Source organism: Dromiciops gliroides, chromosome 4 (genome assembly GCF_019393635.1).
Source record: "Dromiciops gliroides isolate mDroGli1 chromosome 4, mDroGli1.pri, whole genome shotgun sequence".
Taxonomy (NCBI): domain Eukaryota; kingdom Metazoa; phylum Chordata; class Mammalia; order Microbiotheria; family Microbiotheriidae; genus Dromiciops; species Dromiciops gliroides.
In genome coordinates this window covers 165642860-165666935 of record NC_057864.1, presented here as the reverse complement: position 1 = coordinate 165666935, position 24076 = coordinate 165642860, and the positions used below count along the sequence as shown (strand labels likewise).

The following is a 24076-nucleotide window of genomic DNA, read 5'->3' as shown; positions in this document are numbered from 1 at the left end:
TGTCTCCTCAGATTTATTATCCGTAAAAACCTCCTCAGTATTACAGAGAGCTGTTTGGCTACCCATGTGATGATCAGCAATTGAGTTACGTTGCAGGCTCATGGAAAGGGTACTCAAAAGCAGCCTGAGAGTTTTGCTGAGAGAACAGCCTAGATGTCTGTCCTTGAGACACGGGTAGCATTTTCACAGAGAGCACTTCACTGGCCTTGTGAGATGATTAGAAATAGGCAATACCACCATCCCCATTCTATAGATGGAAGAACTGAGGTCTAGAAAGGATTAGGGCTATGCCCTGAGGCTGTAACCAAACCATAAATGACAGGATTATCCATCCCAAACTGGAAAGGACCTAAGACGCCCTCTCCTCTGACCTCCTCATTTTATATGGTATTCGCCAAAGATCACAGAGGCATGCCCAGCACTAAACACTGCACCTAACACATAATAAATGTTTGTTGATTGACTGATTGATTAATAGTTGGGCTGGAATTTAAGTCAAGTCATTTGACTCCCTTTGTACTAGACCACTTTGCCTTGAGGACCACAGAAAAAAAGGTCTCGTCTTTTTCATGTAAGTGAAAGATCCAGGGGGCAGCTGGGTGGCGCAGTGGATAAAGCACCGGCCCTGGATTCAGGAGTGCCTGAGTTCAAATCTTAGCCTCAGACATTTGACACTTACTAGCTGTGTGACCCTGGGCACTTAACTCCCATTGACCCGCAAAAGAAAGAAAGAAAGAAAAAAAGATCCAGAAAGTCATAGAACAGCCTCTAGAAGAATGACTTTTTAACTTACCTTCCTGGACACCCACCCTGGGTCCTTCTGGGTTTGGGTGACATCCCTGATAGGTCAATTTGTGATCAAATGAGCTAAAGAGGACAAATCTAGCTCCCCTGAGGGGTAGTAGTATATCATGAGAAGCATGGGGTCAAGGATTTCTGGTAGGAAAGGGCTTCAGAGGCCAATCAGTCCAACCCTCTCACTTTGCAGATAAAGGAACTGAGGCCCAGAGAGGGACTTGCTTAAGCTCACAAAGCTAATAAGCGTCGAGTCAAAATTTGAACCCAGGTCCTCTGACATAAGAGCTGGTGGTCTTCCATTGTATCATGCAGGGACTCGGTGGATAGAGCACTGGAAAGACTTGAGTTCAGATCCAACCTTAAACACTAAGCAGCTGTTGTGACCCCAGACAAGTAGCTTAACCTCTCTCAGGTTTAATGGAGATAATAATAGACCCTACTTCCCAGAGCTATAAAATAAGCATCAAATGAGATCAAATATGTAAAGGGCTGGGCAAACTTTAAAGTGCTCGATTTTGTTGTTGTCGTTTAGTGGTTTCACTCATTTCCAACTCTTCATGACCCTATGTAGGGTTTTCTTGGCAGAGATCCTGGAGTGATTTGCCAGTTCCTTCCCCGGCTCATTTTTTACAGATGAGGAAACTGAGGCAAACAGTGTTAAGTGACTTGCCCAGTGCTATAAATATCAGTAATTGTGATTATTATTATTCAGCCACTGACTGAAGTTTTCCAAGGACCTCATGCTAATCAAATGTGTTGGCCTGCTCCCATATCAAACCTTTGCCAAGAGCCTTCAACATAGGAAAAAACTGACCTGAGTCCCAAAGACAGGAAGTCAGAGAAAGCAAGGAGACAATGACCAATATCTGATGAGGTCCCAGAGGCAAGATGAAAAGAGAGAAACAGCAACTGAGAATAAGGAGTCTAAGCTGGGACCAGGGGACCCTTCCTCTCTCTATCCCCTTCCTTCAAGTAACAAAGAGTTAGTAACCTGAATAGACCCATGTAGAGAAAACTCTAGCTAATAGAAGCATTCTTTTCTTTTCTTTTTTCTGGTGAGACTATTGGGGTTAAGTGACTTGCCCAGGGTCACACAGGTAGTAAGTGTCAAGTGTGTGAGGTCAGATTTGAACTCAGGTACTCCTGAATCCAGGGCCGGTGCTTTATCCACTGCTCCACCTAGCCGCCCCCTAATAGAATCATTCTTAATGTGGGGTCTGTGAACTGATGTATTTTTAAAATACTTTGATAATTTTCGATAATGTTATTTCAATATAATTGGTTTTGTTTGTAATTTTTTTCTATGACTTTAAAAACATGATTCTGAGGAAGGACCCATAGTCTTCAACAGTTGGCCAGAGGGGTCCATGACACAAAAAAGTTAAAAAAAAACCTGATCTAGTCAATCAGCCAATAAGCATATATTAAGCATCTACTATATGCCAGCCACTGGGGATATAGAATAAAGATATAAAGGATATGCCAGACATTGGGGATATAGATAAAGACTGAAATAATCCCTACCCACAAGGAGCTTACATGCTCTGTCTATATCCCTCCCTCCTTCTCTCCTTCCTTCTTTTTTTCTCTTCCTTTCTTCCTTTCTTTTCTTCCCTTCCTTTCTTCCTTTCCTCCAGCCTTCCCAGCATTTTCAGACCTGAGAGGTGGTTACTTACCTCGCCTCTTCAGGCAATGATAGAACAGTCCGGAGTCTCTCTGCCCTGGGAAGGTGTTAAGGGGTAGGTCTTGCCCTTCGGCTGCAGCAAATTGCATATGTGCCCCATTCTCATACTGATAGTGCTGGAGAGCCTGGTGGGCTCCATGCAGGGGGCTTACATCGGGCTTAGCAGAAAGCTGAGTGGAGACAAGTCTCTGCCTCATGATGCTTTTGGAAATCACTGGATATTCTTTGCTAGGTAGGGGAAGGGAGAAGGGAGAAAAAGAGAAATAAAAACTTACTCCACTCATAGAGGATATACTTGTTCCCAAAGCATGTTCACATTGTGTCATTTCATCCTTACAACTCAGAGACAGTTAGGGCAGGTGTTATTTTACAAACAAGGAAACTGAGGCTCATAGAGCTTAAATAATGTGTCCTGGGTCATACAATTCACAAGTGGCTAAACTGAGACTCCTGGACCCCCCCCCCAAAAATTATCCTCCACCCCAATCCCCCATGAGGGATATGTAGAAGCTTCAGTGCTGACTATGAGCCAACAAGATGGGGCTTCCTTCCTCTCACACCTCTGTAAGCGAGCCACACGCAGGTCACTGTCATCACTGCCCCGGAATCCTTTGGCAAATGGGTTATTCTCGATTTTCAGTTGAGTAATCTGTCCAAGAAGAAAACATGAAAGTCATTGTCATAGCTCCTTCCTGTAAGGATTTAAAGTCAAGGCACCTGCCTCCTGTCCTCTTTTTAAACTTATTTCTTATCTGAATTTTTATACATGAAACTGTGGATCTCTACTATAAATAGTTTGCTTTTCCTGTTAAATGTCTAATAAATCCAACCTGTAACTTTTTTCTCACCAAATCTTTTCATTTTGGAAAATATAGTTATTTTTCATGTTATGTTGTTACCAAGTAATGGGTTTATTATCAACATTTTAAACGATTTTTAAAAAAATTATCAATTTGGGGGCAGCTAGGTGGCACAGTGGATAAAGCACCGGCCCTGGATTCAGGAGGACCTGAGTTCAAATCTGGCCTCAGACACTTGACACTAGCTGTGTGACCCTGGGCAAGTCACTTAACCCCCATTGCCCCGCAAAAAAAAAAAAGAAAAAATTATCAATTTTAATTTATAATAGAGTAAATATAAATATATGTAACCCAGACAACCAAATGCTCCGCGGAGTCCTTAATCATTTTAAAGAGAATAGTGGGGGTTTTGAGACAAAAAAGTTTGAGAACGGCTGCTCTAGTATATCCTCATCAAATATTTGTGGAAGAGTATAGAAAAGAATGATGCACGCTGTGGATAAAGCACTGACCCTGGATTCAGGAGGACCTGAGCTCAAATCTGGCCTCAGACACTTGACACTTTTGAGCTGTGTGACCCTGGGCATGTCATTTAACCCTCACTGCCCTGCCAGAAGAAGAAGAAGAAGAAGAAGAAGAAGAAGAAGAAGAAGAAGAAGAAGAAGAAGAAGAAGAAGAAGAAAGAGAGAGAGAAGAAGAAAGAGAGAAAGAAAGAAAGAAAGAAAGAAAGAAAGAAAGAAAGAAAGAAAGAAAGAAAGAAAGAAAGAAAGAAAGAAAGAAAGAAAGAAAGAAAAAATGGTTTAGGATGAGAAGGCTTAACTGGGTTCTCCTTTCAGTGAAATCATACATCATTCCAGCAAAGTATTATTTTTCCTTAAGTAGTCCAGGTCCTTTTGATGAATCTTTCAAATTTTCTATTCTCTAACTCTGACACTGATTCAAAATGCCAATTGCTAACAACAGAGATAGAGACATATGACTGGGGCCAAGGAACTTGAAAGATTTTAGCCACTTCTCCCATACAAACCACTCCCTTTGTGGTTAACCTTGTATCTTTTTTTTTTTTTAAGTGAGGCAATTGGGGTTAAATGACTTGCCCAGGGTCACACAGCTAGTAAGTGTTAAGTGGCTGAGGCCAGATTTGAACTCAGGTACTCCTGACTCCAGAGCTGGTGCTCTATCGACTGTGCCACCTACCTGCCCCTAATCTTGTATCTTGAAACAAGAAAACTTTTCATTACTTTTGTCCAAAAGGACTAATGCTGGAGTAATGTGCCCTGACCAGTCAGCCTGTAACTTTCAAAGCTGTCCTGCTTATCAGTGTTTCTTTCTAGACTTCCTTCTGTTTTCTTCTCTTGCCCCATTCCATAAAATGTCCTGCACTTGGATGAATATGGATTCTAGGGCAGGAGTTGTGCAGACCATACTTCTTTGGCCCAGCCTTGGAAGGCCCTAGCTAACTTTCCCTTACCTCAGTGTCCCCTAACTCCATCTTTCTCCATTTGACCCCCTTTTGTGGAGAGTAATATTCAAAAATGACCTGACTTGTCCATTTGCTATTTCCAGTGCCAATCTAGCTCTCTCTCTCTCTCTCTCTCACACAAATAACCTGGCCCTACATTACCATTTTAAAAAAATGTTTTATTTTTGGCGAGGCAATTGGGGTTAAGTGACTTGCCCAGGGTCACACAGCTAGTAAGTGTTAAGTGTCTGAGGCCGGATTTGAACTCAGGTCCTCCTGACTCCAGGGCTGGTGCTCTATGCACTGTGCCACCTAGCTGCCCCCTACATTACCATTTTGATGAAAGGATGGGGTACAATTCTGGAAAAGAGCCAGGGATCCCATCTTGGAGGAGTATTTGAGTGAAAGTAGAAATTCATGCTACCTGTCCTTTTTAAAGAAGCAATGGGAGCCATGATGAGTACAAGAGAACCCAAAGGTAATAGGGAAAAGATGGAGAGAAGAACAAACAAAGATTCTACCCTGGGCAAGATCAGCTTACCCATTTTTATGAAGTCATGGAGAGAGATGGTGCTAGATCAAATTTGTTGTTCAATCATTTTTCGGTCATATCCAATTCTTTATGACTCCTTTTGGGGTTTTCTTGGCAAAGATACTGGAGTTATTTGCCATTTCCTTCTCCAACTCATTTTATAGATGAGGAAACTGAGGCAAACAAGGTTAAGTGACTTACCCAGGTTCACACAGGAAGTGAGTGATCTAGTGAGGGTGTTACACAGCTAGGTGTTTGAGGTCAGATTTGAACTCAGATCTTCCTGACAATATCAAACCTAGCTGCCCTCACTAGATCACAGTGCTCAGCTTCAATCAGTAAACCCACCACTCTTGGAGGTCTGGGATGGAGATGGCCTCTCTGGTCACAAGTGAACAAATCTCAAGGGTTCCAACCTAGTGAGGTTGCTCAGGGACTGGCCATCTCAAAGTAACCAGATAAAAGTGATGCCATCCCCTTTCTCCTTGCCACAAGCCACTTACAGCTTCTCCCTAGTGCCTAAATCATCCAAAGCCTCTTTTATAGAGTATTCTGCTGCCCCAAGTTTATCTGACTGCAGCTCCATTGCCATATGGGAGCTATTCAAAGCCCCGTGGTTCAAATCAAAAGGAACTAGTTTAGCTCTACAGACCTAGCAGGGGGACCAGTGGGGTCAGAACACCAAAGTTGGCATCTAGAACAAGAGCAGGAGAGATGGGAAGGGCAGGACAAACTATAAGAGAGATTGGCACAGAGAGAGGGAGCTCAGCTTGCCCATTCTGACTAATTGGAAAGGGTGGCGCTGCCAGCCCCTGGGGGGAAGGCTCTCTCTCTCTCCAGTCATCTCTCAAGTGGGCAGATACCCCAGTTCTTGGACATCTTTTTCCCCAGTCCACCTCCTCCCAGTGAGCTGGAGCCAAAACTAGACTAGAATCACTTCACTCAGTGGCAGAATCCGGAGAACAATTTATGGGATCACCAGTCATATGCCAAGAAAAGAGAAAAAGTAAAGAAAAAAAGAAGTGTCCTCCCTTGATTCATGCCCCAATGTTTATCAACATATTCCTTGTCTCTCTCCCTAAGGACCTATAGAGTAGTCATATTTTGCTTCAGATTTCTGACTCCTTTCCAGGTCATTATGAGACTTGCTTGCTGCTCTGAGTGACATCTCAGGGTTTATGAATGAGGTCCCATGACTGTGGGTACCTGCCTAGGCAGCTCTTTCCACCATGTATAGCAGTCTCATGGGATATAGACTTAGGATGGACAGGACCTTAGGGCTGATCTAGAGTGGGGAAACTGAAACCCAGGGAAGGAAATAGACTTGTCCAAGGTCACATAGGGAACCAGCAACAGAGCAAGGTACCCCTCGGAGGCTTCAATGAGAATACAGTGTCCTCAGCTATGCCTGTTTTGGGCTATGTCGTGCTAAGAGCTTGGCTTCCAATTGTTCCATGCCAATGGCATTGCTCGGCCTGTTCCCTATTAACAGAGTGGGTGATGTATTTGGTCTCCCGGCCTCCCTCCCCGTTCAGGGAAAGGCGGGATGAGGGGTGGTAATCAAATCAAGCAGGAAGAATACTCGCTATATACCTTGTGGTTCTGGTAGGAAGTCACTGAAATGAAGGACGTTTCTGGGAACACATGCGTGCAGAAAGCTGTGTTCTTGGAACCAAAGGCGTTGTTCTCATCGGCCTTCACAATGTGCAGCCGTGGCTGGTACTTGTGCATGGAGTTGAGAATGATCTGCAAAGGAAAAAAGATCCCGTGAACATTTTGTAGCCTCAGGTCCACCTTCACAGGCCGCCTCTTGTCTCCCTAACTGCGAGCAGGCTTGGGTCACTCTTGTAGACCTGACGCAAATACCTCCATTCAACAGTGCTGGGGACACAAAGACAACGAACTGATTCTGAATGTGGTCACTAGAACCGAGAGAACAATTTACACAATGAGGACAGTATGATAAAGACAAACAACTTTGAAAGACTTAAGAACTCTGATCAATTCAATGACCATCTACAATTTCAGAGGACTGACAATGGAGCCACCTCCAGGTGATGGACTCAAGATGTACAATGAAAAATATGTCTTGTTTGGGTTTTTTTGTGGGGCAATGAGGGTTAAGTGACTTGCCCAGGGTCACACAGCTAGTAAGTGTCAAGTGTATGAGGCTGGATTTGAACTCAGGTCCTCCTGAATCCCAGGGACAGTGCTTTGTCCACTGTGCCATCTAGCTGCCCCTGAAAAATATGTCTTTGGACATGGTCAATGTGAGAATTTATCTTGTTTGATAATGGATATCTATTATAAGGGCTTTGTTTTTATTTTTCTTTTTCCACTGGGGAGAAGGAAAGGTATAGAGAAGAAATAAATGCTTGTTATATAAAAGAAAAGACCAATAGAGCAGTCCTTAAGTCCTTGAGGAACTTATTTTCTCCGGGAGGAAAAGAATATGTACACCAATAAATATGTCAAGGTAGACTGTGATGGAAGCAAAGGAAAGAGATCAGACCAGAGGATCCAGGGATGTTTGAGTAGGAAGGAAGGTAATGACTGAGGGAGATCAAGAAAGGACACACAGGGAATACTGCGTTCTGATTAGCTAGTTTTTGCGCGTAGATTGTAACCCCGACCAGTGATGAAAAAGGGGAAGGTCCATTCGCGTTAGGGACTAGGGTATAAAACAGGGCCTGCGAGCCCCCTTTTTTGGGCACCCACTAGCTACACACTAGGGTGCCTCCTCATGAGAAGAAAATAAAGCCTTTGTCACCTCAAAAAAAAAAAAAAAAAGAAAAGAAAGGACACACAGAGTGATCCTGAAGAGAAATGGCAACATGTTCCAAATCACTTATAATCAAGAAATGCACATCAAAACAGGTGTGAGGTTCCACTCTACTCCTGTCAAGTTGGCAAAGATGAAACTGAAAACTATTGGAGGGGCTTTGGAAGGCAGGCACACTAATGCATTGTTGATGTAACTGTGAATTGGTTCAATTATCATGGAAAGCAATCTGGAACTGTACCCATAAAAGTCACCAATCTGAGCATACACTTTGATCCAGTACACTTGTTAGTCATGTACCCCAAAGAGGTCAAAGACAGAAAAAGGTAATAAATATACCAAAAGAAAAAATTATTCCATCACTTTTTGTTGTGGCAAAAATTGGAGGGGGGGGGTAGGTGCCCAATCTTTGGGAAATGGCTGAAAAAAATGTTGTATGGGAACATAATGGAATATTATTATGCTGGAAAATAATTACAAATATGAATTTAGTGCCTCAGTTTCCTCAGCTGTAAAGTGATCCTAAGGCCTCATAGAGGAGCTAAGGCTTGAATAAAGGTAACTGAAGATGAGGAAAGACAGAGAGATAGATACAGAAAGAGATACAGAGAGACAGACAGAGACAGACAGAGACAGAGAGAAAACATGGGGGATGACCTGGGCAAGGAGATGGATTGTTGAGTTCAGGGAACAAGTCCTGTTTGGCTGGAACTTGTGGTCATGAGAAGGGGAGTAATGGGAAATGAGACTGGAGTCATTGGGGAGAGCTTTAAATACTGGCAGTAGTGTGTATATTTTGCTCTGCAGTTAGTCAAAAATACTCCTTAAGCACTTTACTAGGAGCAAAGTACTGTGTTAAGAGCTGGGGGTGCAAAGAAAGGCAACTGAGATCTAAAAGCAAATCCTCAGCAGAGCTTAAAATGCACCAGGGCTGGGGCAGGTAGGTGGCACAGTGGATAGAGCACCAACCCAAGATTCAGGAGGACCTGAGTTCAAATTTGACCTCAGACACTTGACACTTGCTAGCTGTGTGACCCTGGGCAAGTCACTTAACCCCAATTGCCTCACTAAAAAAAAAATGGGGGGGGGCTGTTAGGGTTGGATTGGGTGATCCCTAAAGTGCCTTCCAGCTCTAAACCTATAACCCTAAGTGCCGCTCACCCCAGTTGAGTCCCTCTTTCTGAAAAGGAAAGAGAACTTTCTGAGCCAAAGAGTCTTGCTTCCTCCAAACACTCAGGGTTTCGTTGAAGAGAACTCCATCAGCTCAGGGCATGGGGCAGAATTAACTGAGCCTAAGGTAGAGGGAGACAGATGAGGCCAACTCAGCTCACTTACTGACCCTATCACATCACTTGCTTCTCCACTGTCTCAACCCAAGTGAACCAGAAGGATGCCCCAGGCCTCTTGTTCCTAGGCCCCTCTTCGGTTTCCCTGGGACTTGGGGGAGGAGGAGGACTTGAATCCCTTGGGTCCCAGCACAGCAAAGCTTGCTTCAAGTAGAGAGTGCCTGAGCCCCCAGGAGTGTCCTTCAGTAGTTACCACTGCCCAGACCCGCTTCATCTGGCCGCCCCGGACCCTCCCTACGGTAGCGGCTGCATTATGTGCCATTAAGATGCATTTTTTATTGTTGACATTTGCCAGACACCCTCCCAGCCGGAGGCTTGACCAGGAATTTGGGGCATTTTATCAGCACGTCTGTAACCATTTAGCTGCTGGTCATGGCTGAGCTCTATTGGGCTAGGCCTGCCAGAATCTCTTCCTTTTTAAAGTTCCTTCTCCTTTAACTGAGTGCCCCTTTCTAGATCTTTTTTTCCCTCTGGCTCCTGACCCCCTCCAGATGGGAGGACAGGTCCACTGAGGACACGGGCTAAATGCTGAGGCCTCTTAAAGAGATTAACCGCACTACCCCCACCTCCAACTGAGAACCTAGCTGGCACCAAGGAAAAAAGGAAGTACTCCCGCTCAGGACCAGTCATAGAAAGAGACAAGAACCTTTCCTGGGAAACTTGGGTCAAAGTGTTTGAAGAGACTTCTCAACAGAGAGGGAGCAAACTTGTCCTGCTGGACCCTTCAGGGCAGAACAAGCAACAATGGCTGTAAAACCAGATTTAGGCCAGAGACTGAAGAAAACCTCATCAATTCTAGCTATGTCAAGGAAGGACTGGCTGTCTTGGAAGGTAGTGGGTATTTTCCACCAAAGGCTGGATGACCCACGTTGTCAGGTATTTTGTCAAAGTACTCCTGTCAAAGATGGCTACTGAAGTCCTTTGTGACTCTACAACACCATGAGACATCAGAAGAGGACTTTACTAGAGAAACAGCGGATCAAAAGAAAGGCGACAGGCAGCATGGCAGAGTGGACAGAGAACCAGCCCTCCCAAGTCAGAAGAATACCAGGTTCAAGTGTCCCTCATCTCTGATATAGACTGAGTGGCCCCGGACCAATCATTTAACCTCTCGATGCTCTAAGCAACTCTCTAAGACTATAGGCCAGCTAGCTACTGGTTTGCATTGCTTGAGATGTTTCCTCACTGCGAGTTCTCAGCACCTGTGATGTCACAGGTCTGGACAAAAGCAAGGAGAAAGGAGCCTAGCAATGAGGAGTCCAGTCCCTGTGGGAAGAGGTAGCAGGGGTAGTTTGACACTGGGCAGAGTAAACCTGGGGGTGGGGCAGTCTAATCCTTGTCCCAGTGGGGAGTTGGAGGGAAAGGCCAGCCCTTTGAAAAGCATGCCCAGGTGACTAAAACCTGCTGTGGAGAAAGGTGGCCTAGGGGCAATGAATTGACTGCTTGGTGGTAATAGACACCAGAAGACCAAGGGCTGGTATTTTCCTTGGGGACAGCTCTTCCAGAGGGAAAATGGGGGCACACTTTGGAGCCTCTAGACCAGCTATCTCTGCTAGTCCCACTTCTGCTTTAAGGCTCCCTTCTCCTGGACTGTTTCTGTGAATAACCCTTGCTTACAACCTCCAGCTAGTCAGGGCCTCCTCAGTATACTTAAGTAATGACTCTATTTGGCCATTTTTACTGATTACACATCTGCCTTTTTTGCAGATGTGGACAATCTTTATTGTTTCCCAAGTGTCTAATGCTTAGCATTGCAGCCCCTTGTATATTCCTGTACTCTCTGGTTAACTAGCTGTCTGTCCTAATGCAGGCTATCATTATACAATAACTAATATTCATAATGTTGATCCTGAATACAGGATGGCTACCCATCCTAATGAAGGAGACCCTGAATTTCTGGGGGAAAAGGACCAGACCAGATCAGGAGGATTATGAAGTAGAAATTTTCAACAAATAATTTGAAACTAAAATTCATTTTCCAAACAGGGGGTTGAGGGAGGAGGGTAGGAATGGAGGAAAGTCAGTTACTTGTTAAATAGTGAAAGAACAAGCCTTAGATTCACTGGGACAATGTAGTTAAAGCTCTGAAAGATAGGCAGAGAGACTGAGAAAGATATAGAAACACAGAGACTACCAAACAGCTAGTCAGTCAATAGACATTTATTAAATACCTATTAGAAGAACAGAAGAGGGGGCAGCTAGGTGGTGCAGTGGATAAAGCACTGGCCCTGTATTCAGGAGGACCTGAGTTCAGACCTGAGTTCAGATCTGGCCTCAGACACTTGACACTTAGTAGCTGTGTGACCCGGGCAAGTCACTTATCCCCCCTTCCCCCGCCAAAAACGAAAAAAAGGACAGAAGAAAGACAAATGGTTTCAAAGGGAAATAAAAGGAGAGGCAAAGAGACAAATTTAAATAAACTAAAATATTTTATTAAAATAATTCTTGTGTTTTCTAAAAAATTTTTATTTCATGCTGTTCAACTCTCTAAACTCAAACTATGAACTCATTATTAAGAAAAAACTCTAGGAAGTTAAAAACTAGAATATCAAAAAGTCTATGCTCATGTAGTCAAAAAAGAAAAAAATAGGTGAAAAAACAAATTACCCATATTCAGCACTGGCTTACTCTTAACTTATTATGTGGTTCTAATAACTTTTTTATATGATTTCTTTACCCTCAGAACATTAAATGCAGAAAAATTAGAGAAGGCAGGGCAAGGTGCTACTTTGGACAAGGAAGCTGAAAATATCAAGAAGTGATATGAGATTCTGACTTAGATGAATGAGACAGAAAAACTATAAAAAATAGTCAGAAGAATTTAAAAAAGTTAAAAAAAAACCCCTGGGGCCATTTAGTGCAGGGGCAAAAAGCCCTCCACACTTCTACAGACTCAACTGTTGAATCATTTTAATCATGTCAGACTCTTTGTGATCCTATTTGGGGATTTCTTTGGCAAAGATACTGGAGTGATTTACCAGTTCCTTCTCCAACTCATTTTACAGATGAGGAAACAAAGGTAAATAGAGTTAAGTGATTTGCCCAGGGTCACATAGCTAGTAAGTGTCTGAGGCCTGATTTGAACTCAGAAAGATGAGTTTTCCTGATTCCAGGCTCCATGCTCTATCCACTGTGCCACTAAGCTGCCCATAGACTCTGCAACTACCACTATAAAATAACAAGTATTCATAATGACCCAAAATCCAGGATTAGTGATATTGCTTGTATATCATACAATGACCAGCCCAGCTCATCATCAGATTTTTTTCCCCATAGCAAATTGTGAAAAGTTTTAACTAAGGTATAGAAGGTATACTAAGAAGGTTCACTGAGGTACAGTCATAATTTGTGTCAAAGGGGACCCAATGACAAAATCAGATCCTCAAAATATCAAAGTAATGATGATCTAGAACCCTAAAGCAGGGTCAAAGGTATGTTCTTCAGCACAAACTTACTCTAATTAAAACAACAGGGAAGAGTGTCATCTACTTTATTTTTATTATTTTTTTTTGTGGGGCAATGAGGGTTATGTCGAGGGTCACATAGCTAGTGTCTAGTGTCTCAGGTCAGACTTGAACTCGGGTCCTCCTGAATCCAGAGCCGGTGCTTTATCCACTTAGCTGCCCCTGAGTGTCATCTACTTTAGAAAGAATTCCATCCAATAGGATAAAATATGTAAGGTTTTTGTGCTTGGTGTCAGGCTTTTTAATATTTCATTTAAATTATTTATTAATGTGTTTAAATGCAAAGCACAGTGAAAGAAATGATTTTAAAACGGGCCATGATCACTGTCTCATTGGAGGTATAATCCCACAGAGAAGTTACACCGACACACAAATGTGAAATACTATACAATAACCATCCAATAATTATCATGAAGAATTAGAATAGAATAGAATAGTGTTTAGGATAGAATAGAATAGAATGGAAAAGCAGCTGGGTGGCTTAGTAAATAGATTGCTGGGCCTGGAGTCAGGAAGACATCTTTCTGGGTTCAAATTTCGCTTCAGATACTTACTAGCTGCGAGACCCTGGGCAAATCACTTAACCCCTGCTTGCCTCAGTTTCCCCCTTTGTAAAATGAGTTGGAGTAGGAAATGGTGAACCACTCCAGTATCTTTGCCAAGAAAACCCCAAATGGGGTCATGAAGTGTCAAACTCAACTAAAATGACTGAACAACAACAACAACAACAAAGAATTCCATAGAAACAAAAGAGAAGTCTATTCCCACTTTTCATTGAACAGGTAAGCGTGGAATTTTACATATACTGTCAGAAGTTATTTTCTTTATTACCAGGAAAGGCTCCCTATGGAGAGGGCAATATCTGGAAAAAAACTGGTGTAACAACCAAAGGCATCAATAAATCTTTTTTCTTTTAAAACCAGAGGTACAAAGCGCTTGCTCTGTGAGGCTGGAGAAAAGAAAGATCATTTCCACCTGGGAGGATCACTGCTAATACCAGGTAAATGAAAAGCCCTGAAAAAGCTGATGGGGGCTGATAAATTTGTTCCATACTTGGTCAAGATTGAATGAACCATTCCTACTTGGTTTAGAATAAGGACACTCACTTTTCCCATCATAGGAATTGCCAGTTCTCTTTCCCAGCTGCCATAGAGAACATGGTCCACAGAGGCTGTATTGAAAGTGAGAAGAAACAGAAACCTAGAGAATAGTGATTTTTCCCAGAGTCTCAAACCACAGCCCAGAAAGGTTTTCCAGATACAGGCCTCCTATCCCTCCTTACTCTAGTGACTACAGTGTCCTCATCTGTAAAATGGGTATGATGGGGGCAGCTAGGTGGCGCAGTGGATAAAGCACCAGCCCTGGATTCAGGAGGACCTGAGTTCAAATCCAGTCTCAGACACTTGACACTAGCTGTGTGATCCTGGGCAAGTCACTTAACCCTCATTGTCCCACCAAAAAAAAAATGGGTATGATAATACTTATACAACAGACCTTACAGGGTTATTGTTAAGAAAAATGCTTAATAAATGGTGAAGTGAGATAGGAATGTGAGTTATCTATTTTGTGATGTTACATATATTACAGTAAAAGTTTAAAGCCTCAATAACTCATGAAAGGGAAAAATTCATTTTTTCCTTTTATTTATTTTTAATATTCTTTTTAATGGGAAAATAAATTCTAAAAACAATATCCACAATAATTATGATCATTTACATGAGAAACCAATGCTGTGCAATGACCAACATGAGATCTAGAGAAGGAAGAGGAAATGTACTTCACTCCTTTCATTAGAGAGTGGGAGGTGGGGGGCTATGGGTACAGAATACTGCATACACTGCCAAAGGCAGTCACTGTATTGGATGGGTTTGCATAATTGGTTTTCTTTATATTGTATTCTTTGAACGAGGATCAGAACCTATCTGGAAAGTATTTATATAAAAACACAAAGCACCCACCTATTTTTGAGAGGTAGAAAGTTAGACTAGTTCCTTAACAGCATTGAGCTTGGAATCAGTCACACAAATGTCTAGGGCATAGGCAGATGAAGTAACCAGTAATCAGAGCAACCCCGGATGTGGAGAGCAATGAAGCTGTGGATGCCACCCCAATAGCAATCATGTGATCTCTCTCATCCAGTTAAGAAGACGATGCTTCCACAAGATCGCCTGCACAGCAATCAGCCCAATATACAAAGGCCAGAGCTAGATAGCCACCCACTGACCCAGTATACCAATCTAACTCAGCTAAGAGGGAGGCTCAGTAGACCAAAGATACAAATAGGAAAAAAGCAAAACAGTCCCTGCCCCAAGGCCCTTACAACCTAATTAGGGAAGACAAGACACAATAGAAAGCTGAAAGGGGATGGAGGAGGGGAAGGTATCAAATCACTAACAATAAAATTAATTCACTAAAATAATAGGGAACTAAATCAAATTTATAAGAATGCAAGTCATTTCCCAATTGAGAAATGGTCAAAAGATATTAATAGGCAGTTTTCAGATGAAGAAATCAAAGCTATATATTGCCATATGAAAAAATGCCCTAAATCACTATTGATTAGAGAAATGCAAATTCAAACAACTCTGAGGTACCACCTCATATCTATAGGATTGGCTAATATGACAGAAAAGGAAAATAATAAATGTTGGCGAAGCTGTGGAAAAATTGAAACACTATTAATGTTGCACTGTCGGTAGAGTTGTGAACTGATCCAACCATTCTGGAGAGCAATGTGGAACTATGCCCAAAGTGCATTGGGGCTGTGCATACCCTTTGACCCAGTAATAACACTACTAAGTCTGTGTCACAAAGAGATCATTAAAAAGGGAAAGGGACACACATGCATAAAAATATTTATAGCAGTTCTCTTTGTGGTGGCAAAGAATTGGAAATTGAAGGAATGTCCATCAATTGGGTAATGGCTGAATAAGTTGTGGTATATGAATGTAATGGAATACTATTGTGCTATAAGAAATAATGAGAAGGCAGATTTCAGAAAAAACTGCAAAGATTTAAGTGGATTGATGCTGAATGAAACAGCAACATTATGCGATGATCAACTGTAATCGACTTAACTCTTCTCAGCAATACAATGATCCAGGACAATTCCAAAGGAATCATGATGGAAAATGCTCTCCACATCCAGAAAAAAGAACTGTGAAATCTGAATGCAAATTGAACCACACCGTTTCTACTTTTTGGGTTTTTTTTTTCTTTTTTGGGATTTTCCCCTTGTGTTCTGATTCTTCTTTCAACATATGACTAATGCAGAAATATGTTTAATGTGATTATATATATATGTATATATATATGTATATATATCAGATTGCTTTCTATCTTGGGGAGGGGGAGGGAAGGGAGGGAGGGAGAAAAATTTGGAACCTAAAATCTTATTTTGAAAACTATCTTTAAATGTAACTGGAAAATAATAAAATACTTTTATGATTAAAAAATACAATGAATTCACCTGAAAACAACTGAGGTTCTAACTCATGCATCAGATTAGCAAAGATGCCCCCCTAAAAAAGAGGGAAAATGAAAATTTCGGAGAGGCTAAGGAAAGACAGGCACAAACCAGAAAAAACCTACCAGACTAACCCAGCCGGAACAGGTCCAGAAGAGTGACAGGAAGACCAGGAGGGGGTACCTACAAGATTTCTGCCCAGTTAAGTTCCAGTCTCAGATGAGAGCCCCTCTTAATCCATATGAGGCAGTCCTGCTTCATAGGAGGCAGGATAAAAGGCTTCCCAACATAAACAACAATGTTGATTATGTAAAGTTGAAACATTTTCCCACAAACAAAATCAATGTAGCTAGAATTAGAAGGGAAAGAGTTAATTGGGAAAACTGCAACAAATTTCTCTGACAAAGGTCTGATATCCAAGAGATATAGGAAATTGATACAAATACATAGCAAGAGCATTCCCCAATAGATCAATGTAAAAGGTTATGAGCAGGCAGTTCTCAAAAGAAGAGATGCAAACTATGAAACTAATCATATTTAAAAGTCTTCCAAATAGTCAGTCATAGTCAAGAAACATTTATTAAGTGTCTACAATGTGCTGGGCACTATGCAAAGCCCTGGGGATACAAATAGGAAAAAAGAATAGCAGTCCCCCCTCCCCCAACAAGCTTTTAATCTATTTGGGGAAGATAATGTACAAAAAAAGCAGAAAGTGAGGGTGGAAGGGAAGTACCAAATCACTAATAATAAAATAAATTCAAACTAAAACAACTGAGGTTCCAGCTCACAGGCATCAGATTAGCAAAGGTGGCAAAAAAAAAAAAAAAAGGAAAATGACAAATATTGGAAAGGTTAAGGGAAGACAGATACACTAATGTACTGTAGGTGATGGTCCAACTATCCTAGAAAACAATTTCTCTGAAACTAAACTGTGCATACCCTTAACCCAGTGATATAAATACTAAGGTATACTTCAAAGAGATAGAAGACAGAAGTAAAAGGACCCATATTTACAAAAACACTTATAACAGCACTTTTTTTGTAGTAAAGAAATGAAAACTAAGGCAGTTCCCAGCAATTTGGGGAGAAGATGAACAATTATGGTATATGAATGTGATGGAATATTATTTTGCCCTAAAAAATGATGGGAGGAATAGATCCGGAGAAACCTGGGAAGAATTATATGAAGGGAAATTAGCAGAACTACTCATGCAATGACTGCAGTATTGTAAAGTAAAACAACTTTAACAGACTAAAGAATTTTGATCAATTCTATGACCTGCCGTAATTCCAGAGAGATGGTGCAGAATGAAACATACATGTTCATGTATATCAGCTAAGTGGCAAAGCAGATAGAGTGTAAGACTTGGAGTCAGAAAGACTTAAATTCAAGTCACCTCAGGCATTTGTTATGTGACCCTAGGCAAGTCATTTAACTGTTCTTAGCTTCAGTTCCCACATCTGTAAAATGGGAATAATAATACCTCCTACCTCTCAGGGTTATTGTGAGGATCAAATGAGATAACATATATATGCATATGTGTGTGTGTGTATATGTATATATATATATACATATATATATCACTTGGCAAACCCTAAAGCTCTATGTAAATATTAACTGTTATTATTATGTTCAGACTCAACTAATGTATGAATTTGATTTGCTTGACTGTAACTTTTTTGTTACAAGAGAGGGCTTTGGGGGCAGCTAGGTGGCACAGTCCACTGTAAACTCTAAAAAAAGCACTAACCCTGGATTCAGGAGGACCTGAGTTCAAATCTGATCTCTGACACTTGATACTAGCTGTGTGACCCTGGGCAAGTCACTTAACCCTCATTGCCCCACAAAACAACAACAACAAGAACAACAACAAGAAGAGAAGGCTTTTATGGAAGAGATGGGATGGCTACTGTGGGGAATGAGTGATGAAAAGAGAAAGAAAAAGGGAAGAATGTCAATAAAAGTTTAAATTATACATAGAAGACAGCAGAAGAAAGTTAAGAAGGAGATATTGATAAGCAGGGCAATGTCGGGACAACTGCAAAATTTCATATATACTTAAAATAAGTTGTATTTAAGAGATTCCGTTTCATATTTTTAAATTTTTCTTTCCAAGTCTTTATCACCTGCTTCCACAATCTATCCGCAACACCCTTCCTAGGTAGCCCTGGAAGAGACCATAGTCTCCATTTTAAAGACAAGAAGAGACATATTAAGTGAATGGGCCAAGATGTGTGTAAGTTAAAAAAAAAAAGTGTCAAACAACCCAGTTATTTTGCCAGCTATCTCTGGCTGGCTGGATCCCAACTCTCTCTAATTTGTCCTGGAATTAAAGAAATGTTCACTAAGAAGTGAAAAGCTTTTGTTCTCTGAGCCTCATTTTCCTTCTATAAAATGAAGGGAGTCGGACAGAGTAGCTCCAAAGATCTCTTCCAACTCTAAAGCATGGAGACAGTGCAGAGAGCATTGATTCTGGCGTCAGAGGGCACTGTGAGCTCAAATTCTGCCTTCTGATGCGTACTACTCAGGTGATCTTGGGCCTCAGTTTCCCCATCTAGCAAATGAAGGAGTTGGACCAGATAGCCTCTAAGGTCTCTTCCATCTTTAGATTCTTTGGGTCTTTTTGCATGGTTGACTTGTTTTACTTTCCAGGCATGTCAGCTTAGAAGGTGGAGGTGGGGAGGGGTGCAGCTGCTCAGTGCTTAGACATATGGAGATTCATTACTGGATGGCCAGCTCCAGAAGGAGGCTCTCCTGGCTCACTTAATGGGGAAGTTGCCCTTGCTCTACCTACCTCACTGGGCTGTGAAGAAAACTCTTTGCAAATCCTAAACAATCTGGGAAAATGTATTATTATTGCGGGGTTTTGGTGGGGAGCCGGGCAAGTGAGGGTTAAGTGACTTGCCCAGGGTTCACACAGCTAGTGTCAAGTGTCTGAAGCTGGATTTGAACTCAAATCCTCCTGAATCCAGAGTCAGTGCTTTATCCACTGTGCCACCTAGCTGTCCCCTATTATTGCCTTTTAAAGTAACACTAGGTAACAGAGCCTTCACACTGACTCCAAAGCCGGTTGAGTTTTCCAATGTACTACTAGGAGAATATACCTGGTATGTCCCACTGGCAAGGCAAATTCTATCACCAAAGAGATGTCAGAGCCATAGAAGAAGCCAGAACCTAAAGAAGTGATTTTCTGATGAGAAACCCAAGTATTTAGTAGTGTCCCCTTTGGGTCTATCTGTCCTTGTGCATTAGCCTACCTAGGCCTGCCTGTCTTCCCAGTCAGGATTTAGATTCATTAAGTTATTTAGATTGTTGTTGCTGTTGTTTGTCCTTCATTTTTGAAGGTCAATGACATCACAGGTGACGTGTTGGCTCATGAATAAATTAGATTGAAGTGTGGCAGAGTCCTGTAAAGTTGCCAGTCTCACTCTCTCTTCCAGAGTCATTTAGATTCTAAGCTCCTTGAGGGCAGGAACTGTCTTTTCCCTCACGAATGTCTTTTCCCATTGAATAGCACAGCGCCTGGTGGTAGGAGGTGCTTAATAAATGTTTATTGAATGAATGAATGAATGAATGAATGAATGAATGTAGCATTGTTGTTGGGTCTTTTTGCTTCTGTCTTTGTATCCTCCAGACCAAGCACTGTGCCTAACACCCAGCAGGAACTTAATAAATGCTTGCTTAATGAATGGATTAAACTGCTGGTGGCAGCTAGGTGACATAATGGATAGAGTGCTTTAGCGTTAACACCTGAATTTGAATCCCGCCTCAGACACCGGCTGTGACCCCGGGCGAGTTAGGAGTTCCGTTACCTTTTCTTGCCTGTTTCCTCATTGGTAATATGGGGATAATAATAGCGCCTACCTCACAAGGTTGTGCGTATCAAACAAGAAAACACATGTCGCAACCTTTAAAGTGCTATATAAATGCTAGCTATTATTATTGTTATTATTATGAATGGTATTCCCAAAGGATGGCCCAGAGAACTTCCTTACTAGCCCCAAGTAAGCGGTTATTGGCAAAACTACCATTAAAAATGTCCGGGAGAAGAGACTGAGGGCGGAAGGCAAGCTGGGGGATGGGGAGCGGGACGGCAGTGGTAAAAACCTGTATTTCTGGAGTGAAGATCAACCTCCCTCCCCTCCCCTATCGAAGGCGTAATCTTCCACCCACCGCAATTCTCAGAGCCTCCCCAGAGTCCAAATGCCCCGACTTGGACTGTTCCACTACTCCTTATTGGGGGGGGTGTAGGAAAGGTGGGGAAAAGTTCCCCTCACCTCTTTCCCTGCAGAGAGAGAGAGAGAGAAGAAAAGAAAGGAAAAAAGAAAAGAAAGGAAAAAAGAAAAGGAAGGAAAATAAAAGAAGAGAAGAGAAGAAAAATTCCAGCCGGCTTGACGGTTTTACTGGGAAACATGATTAAAAGCTGCTGCAGACAAATCCCTCTCTGGAGCCTCTAGGTCCATTTTTAAACCTTATTAGAGTTTTGTTCCCTTCTCAGTTTTGGCAGGACCAGACTCCTCCCACCCTGCCTTTTGAGCTCTTACCCAAATGGTACCCTCCCCTCCGGGGGTTTGTGGATTACTGAGGCGCCTGTGTGTATATACATGTGTGTGAGAGGCAGACCCTGAGAAAGAAGCACCCAAAGTAGAGACATCCCAGAGCCGCATCCCAGAGACCTAGAATCTAGTCCCGCCCTTCCCTTTTACAGATGAGGAAATGAGACCCTAGAGAGGTTAATTGAGTTGCCTGAGGTCACACATGTAAGCAAATGGAAGAGATGGTGTTTGAACCCAAGCCCTCGAAATCCAAATCCTTCTCTCGGAATCACAGAATTTAAGAGTTGAAGGGGACCTCAATGGTCCTCTAAGCCAACTCATACATGAAAGGAATCGTGATATCATAGCGTGCTTTAAAAGTTAGTCTCTACTTGCAGATTTCCAGGGAGGAGAAATGGAGCCTGGCTCAAGAGGCAGCAGATTCCCACTTTGGGATATCTCTAAAGGGAAGGGAGTTTTTCCTAACATTGAGCCTAAATTTCCCTCTCTGCAACTTCTACTCAGTGCTTCTTCCTGGTTCTGTCCACTGGGGCCAAACAAAACTAATCGAATCCTTCCTCCACCCTTTTCCACTAAACAGCCGTGAAGTAGCATTGGTTCACCAGTACAGTTTTTTGTAGTTGTTCAGCCTAAGGTGCAGGAAACGACAGGGAAGGCTCAAGACAGGGAATGAAAAGGACCCAGAGAAGGAAAGGCTTCCAACTAGGTCAACTCCTCCCTAAAAAACCAGAAACTCTAGTCCCTTTGGATAAAAAAGCCTTGGAACCGAAGGTCAACAGGATTTGGCAGAAAGTCCAAGTCTGATGAGATCAAGGGTTCTTTTTTTTGGGAGGGGGGGATGAGGGTCAACTGGTCACATAGTAAGTGTCAAGTATCTGAAGGCAGATTTGAACTCAGGTCCTCCTGAACTCAGGGCCAGTGCTTTATCCACTGCACCACCTAGCTGCCCCTGAGATCAAGGGTTCTTAACTTAGAGTTTACAGACCCTACCCCACAATGCGTCCATGGAAAGATTTCTGACGGTCTCTCACCTCGGAGAAAAACTTACATCTTTACATTCATTAACCACTAAATTAAATTTAACATTTCCTCTAACTGTTTAAGAACATTATTATTATTTTTTGTGCGGGACAATGGGGGTTAAGCGACTTGCCCAGGGTCACACAGCTAGTGTCAAGTGTCTGATGTAGGATTTGAACTCAGGTCCTCATGAATCCAGGGCCAGTGCTTAATCCACTGTGCCACCTAGCCCCCTAAGAACATTATTATCAGGAGGGGTCTGTAGGTTGGTGCAGGCCACCAAAGAGGATCACGGCACACAAAAAATTAAGAATAAGAACTCTTAATGAGGAAAATCTTCATGTACATCAACAGCCTATTCCCATTCTGACTCACACCCAATAATGGTTAAATTCATAGTCAAAGAGCATTTATTAATGTTGTCTATTCTGTAGAATGAGAAATGATCCAACCTCATGCCTTTGGGGAGCTCTCATTCCACTAAAAGTAATATAATTTAAAAATAAAACAAAAGAGTGGGGCAGCTAGGTGGCACAGTGGATAGAGCACTGGCCCTGGATTCAGGAGGACCTGAGTTCAAATCTGGCCTCAGACACTTAACACTTACTAGCTGTGTGACCCTGGGCAAGTCACTTAACCCCAATTGCCTCACTCTAAAAAAAAAAAAAACAAAAAACCCAAAACAAGAAAGGGCCCATATACAACAAAATATTTACAAAAAATAAAACAAAAGAGAGCATAAGGGGATACAGATAAGGAAAGGATCAAAGACAGTGTGCTAGAAGGACAAAATACACCCCGAAAGAGAAATGGATTCTATCTGGGTTGTCATGGAGGATCAAAGGCCTTTGAGCTGCAAGAGACCTTACAGAGTACCTAGTTCTCCTCCTTCAATCGACAGACAACAGACATGGCCCATGAAGAAAGGAGAATTTCGAGGAAGAAGATGTTCCCAGCTAGGGCAAAGGCCTGCTTCCATGTCCTGAAGCCAACAAAGAAGGCAGGGTGAAATGGAGACTATAGCTAGGAGGCCAGTTTGGCTCAAATGCAAGTTAAGTAAAGGAACAGTGTGAAGTAATGTTGGTAAAGTAGGTTGGAACCAGGCTAGATGGCTTCAAATGCCAGGCTAAGGGTCAGGAGGCCACTGAAGGGGTTTTGAGCAGAGGAATGACATGTTCACATCTTTGCCTTAGGAAGATTATTTTGGCAGCTGTGTGAAGGAGTACAGATTTCAGCTGCAGAGAAGATGTCACCCTGCATCAATAGAAAGTTCTCTATCTCTTCCCTATCCCACTGAAATCACAGATCTAGTCCCTATCCATATCTTATACAAAAGATGAATTGGAAAAAAATACTGGAGAACAAGAACATGTAGTAGTCCAAGCCAATTGTAGAGGTCCTGGGGTGATAGCAGTGGGAATAAAGAGAGGTATGAACCAAAAGAATCAACAGAACTCAGCCACATCACTAGCCACAATGATTTTGGGGGAGTGGGGAGAAGGAAGGAGTCAGAGATGATTCAGAGATTTTGACTCAATATCAGGAAGAATTCTGGTGCTATCAATAGAAAAAAAAGGAAGTTGTTAAAAGGGGAAGTGCGAACTCATTCTGGGATGTGTTTTGCTTAAAATGCCAACAAGACATCTAGGTGGAAATGTCTGGCAGGTAGCTTGACACTATATGTATCAAGGACCAGAACTCAAGAAAAAAGATTGGGGCTGGAGACATGGTCATCCAGAGATGTCATTGAAGCTATGGAAGGGCACTGAGTCTCCAATGGAGAGAGCCAGTCTGGAGAGAGAACAGAAGATAACCAAGGACAGAATCTACAGGGACATCCACCCTTCAGGAGTAGGAGAAGGGAGATGAATCATCGGAGAATGAGAAAATGTTACTGGACAGAAAAGGAACCAAGATCATGGAAGCAAAGGGAAGAGATGGTGTCAAGCTGTAATTAAGCTTATACATTTGAGTATACTTAGAACATCATATTCTATCTCCCCACTTGACTCTAAATCAACCAACAAACATTTCTAAGTATCTACTATATGCTGGGCACTGTATCCTATGTGCTGGGGATACAAAGATCCTGCCCTCAGGAAGCTTATATTAGAAAAGCAAGTTCATATATAAGTATATACAAAACAAATGGGATGGGCACGGCC

General features: G+C 42.2%; 1 protein-coding gene across 1 annotated transcript in view; it reads right to left on the bottom strand.

The window, feature by feature from the left end:
• The window catches only part of TBX4 (T-box transcription factor 4), a 47540-nt gene that overhangs the window by 2322 nt on the left and 21142 nt on the right, over positions 1-24076 (bottom strand). The window contains exons 5-7 of the mRNA XM_043962867.1: positions 6870-7022; positions 3043-3131; positions 2475-2710 (exon numbers count right to left, since the gene is read on the bottom strand). Of these exons, the coding sequence (XP_043818802.1) occupies positions 2475-2710; positions 3043-3131; positions 6870-7022 (478 nt within the window). The remainder of the gene's footprint in view (positions 1-2474; positions 2711-3042; positions 3132-6869; positions 7023-24076) is intronic.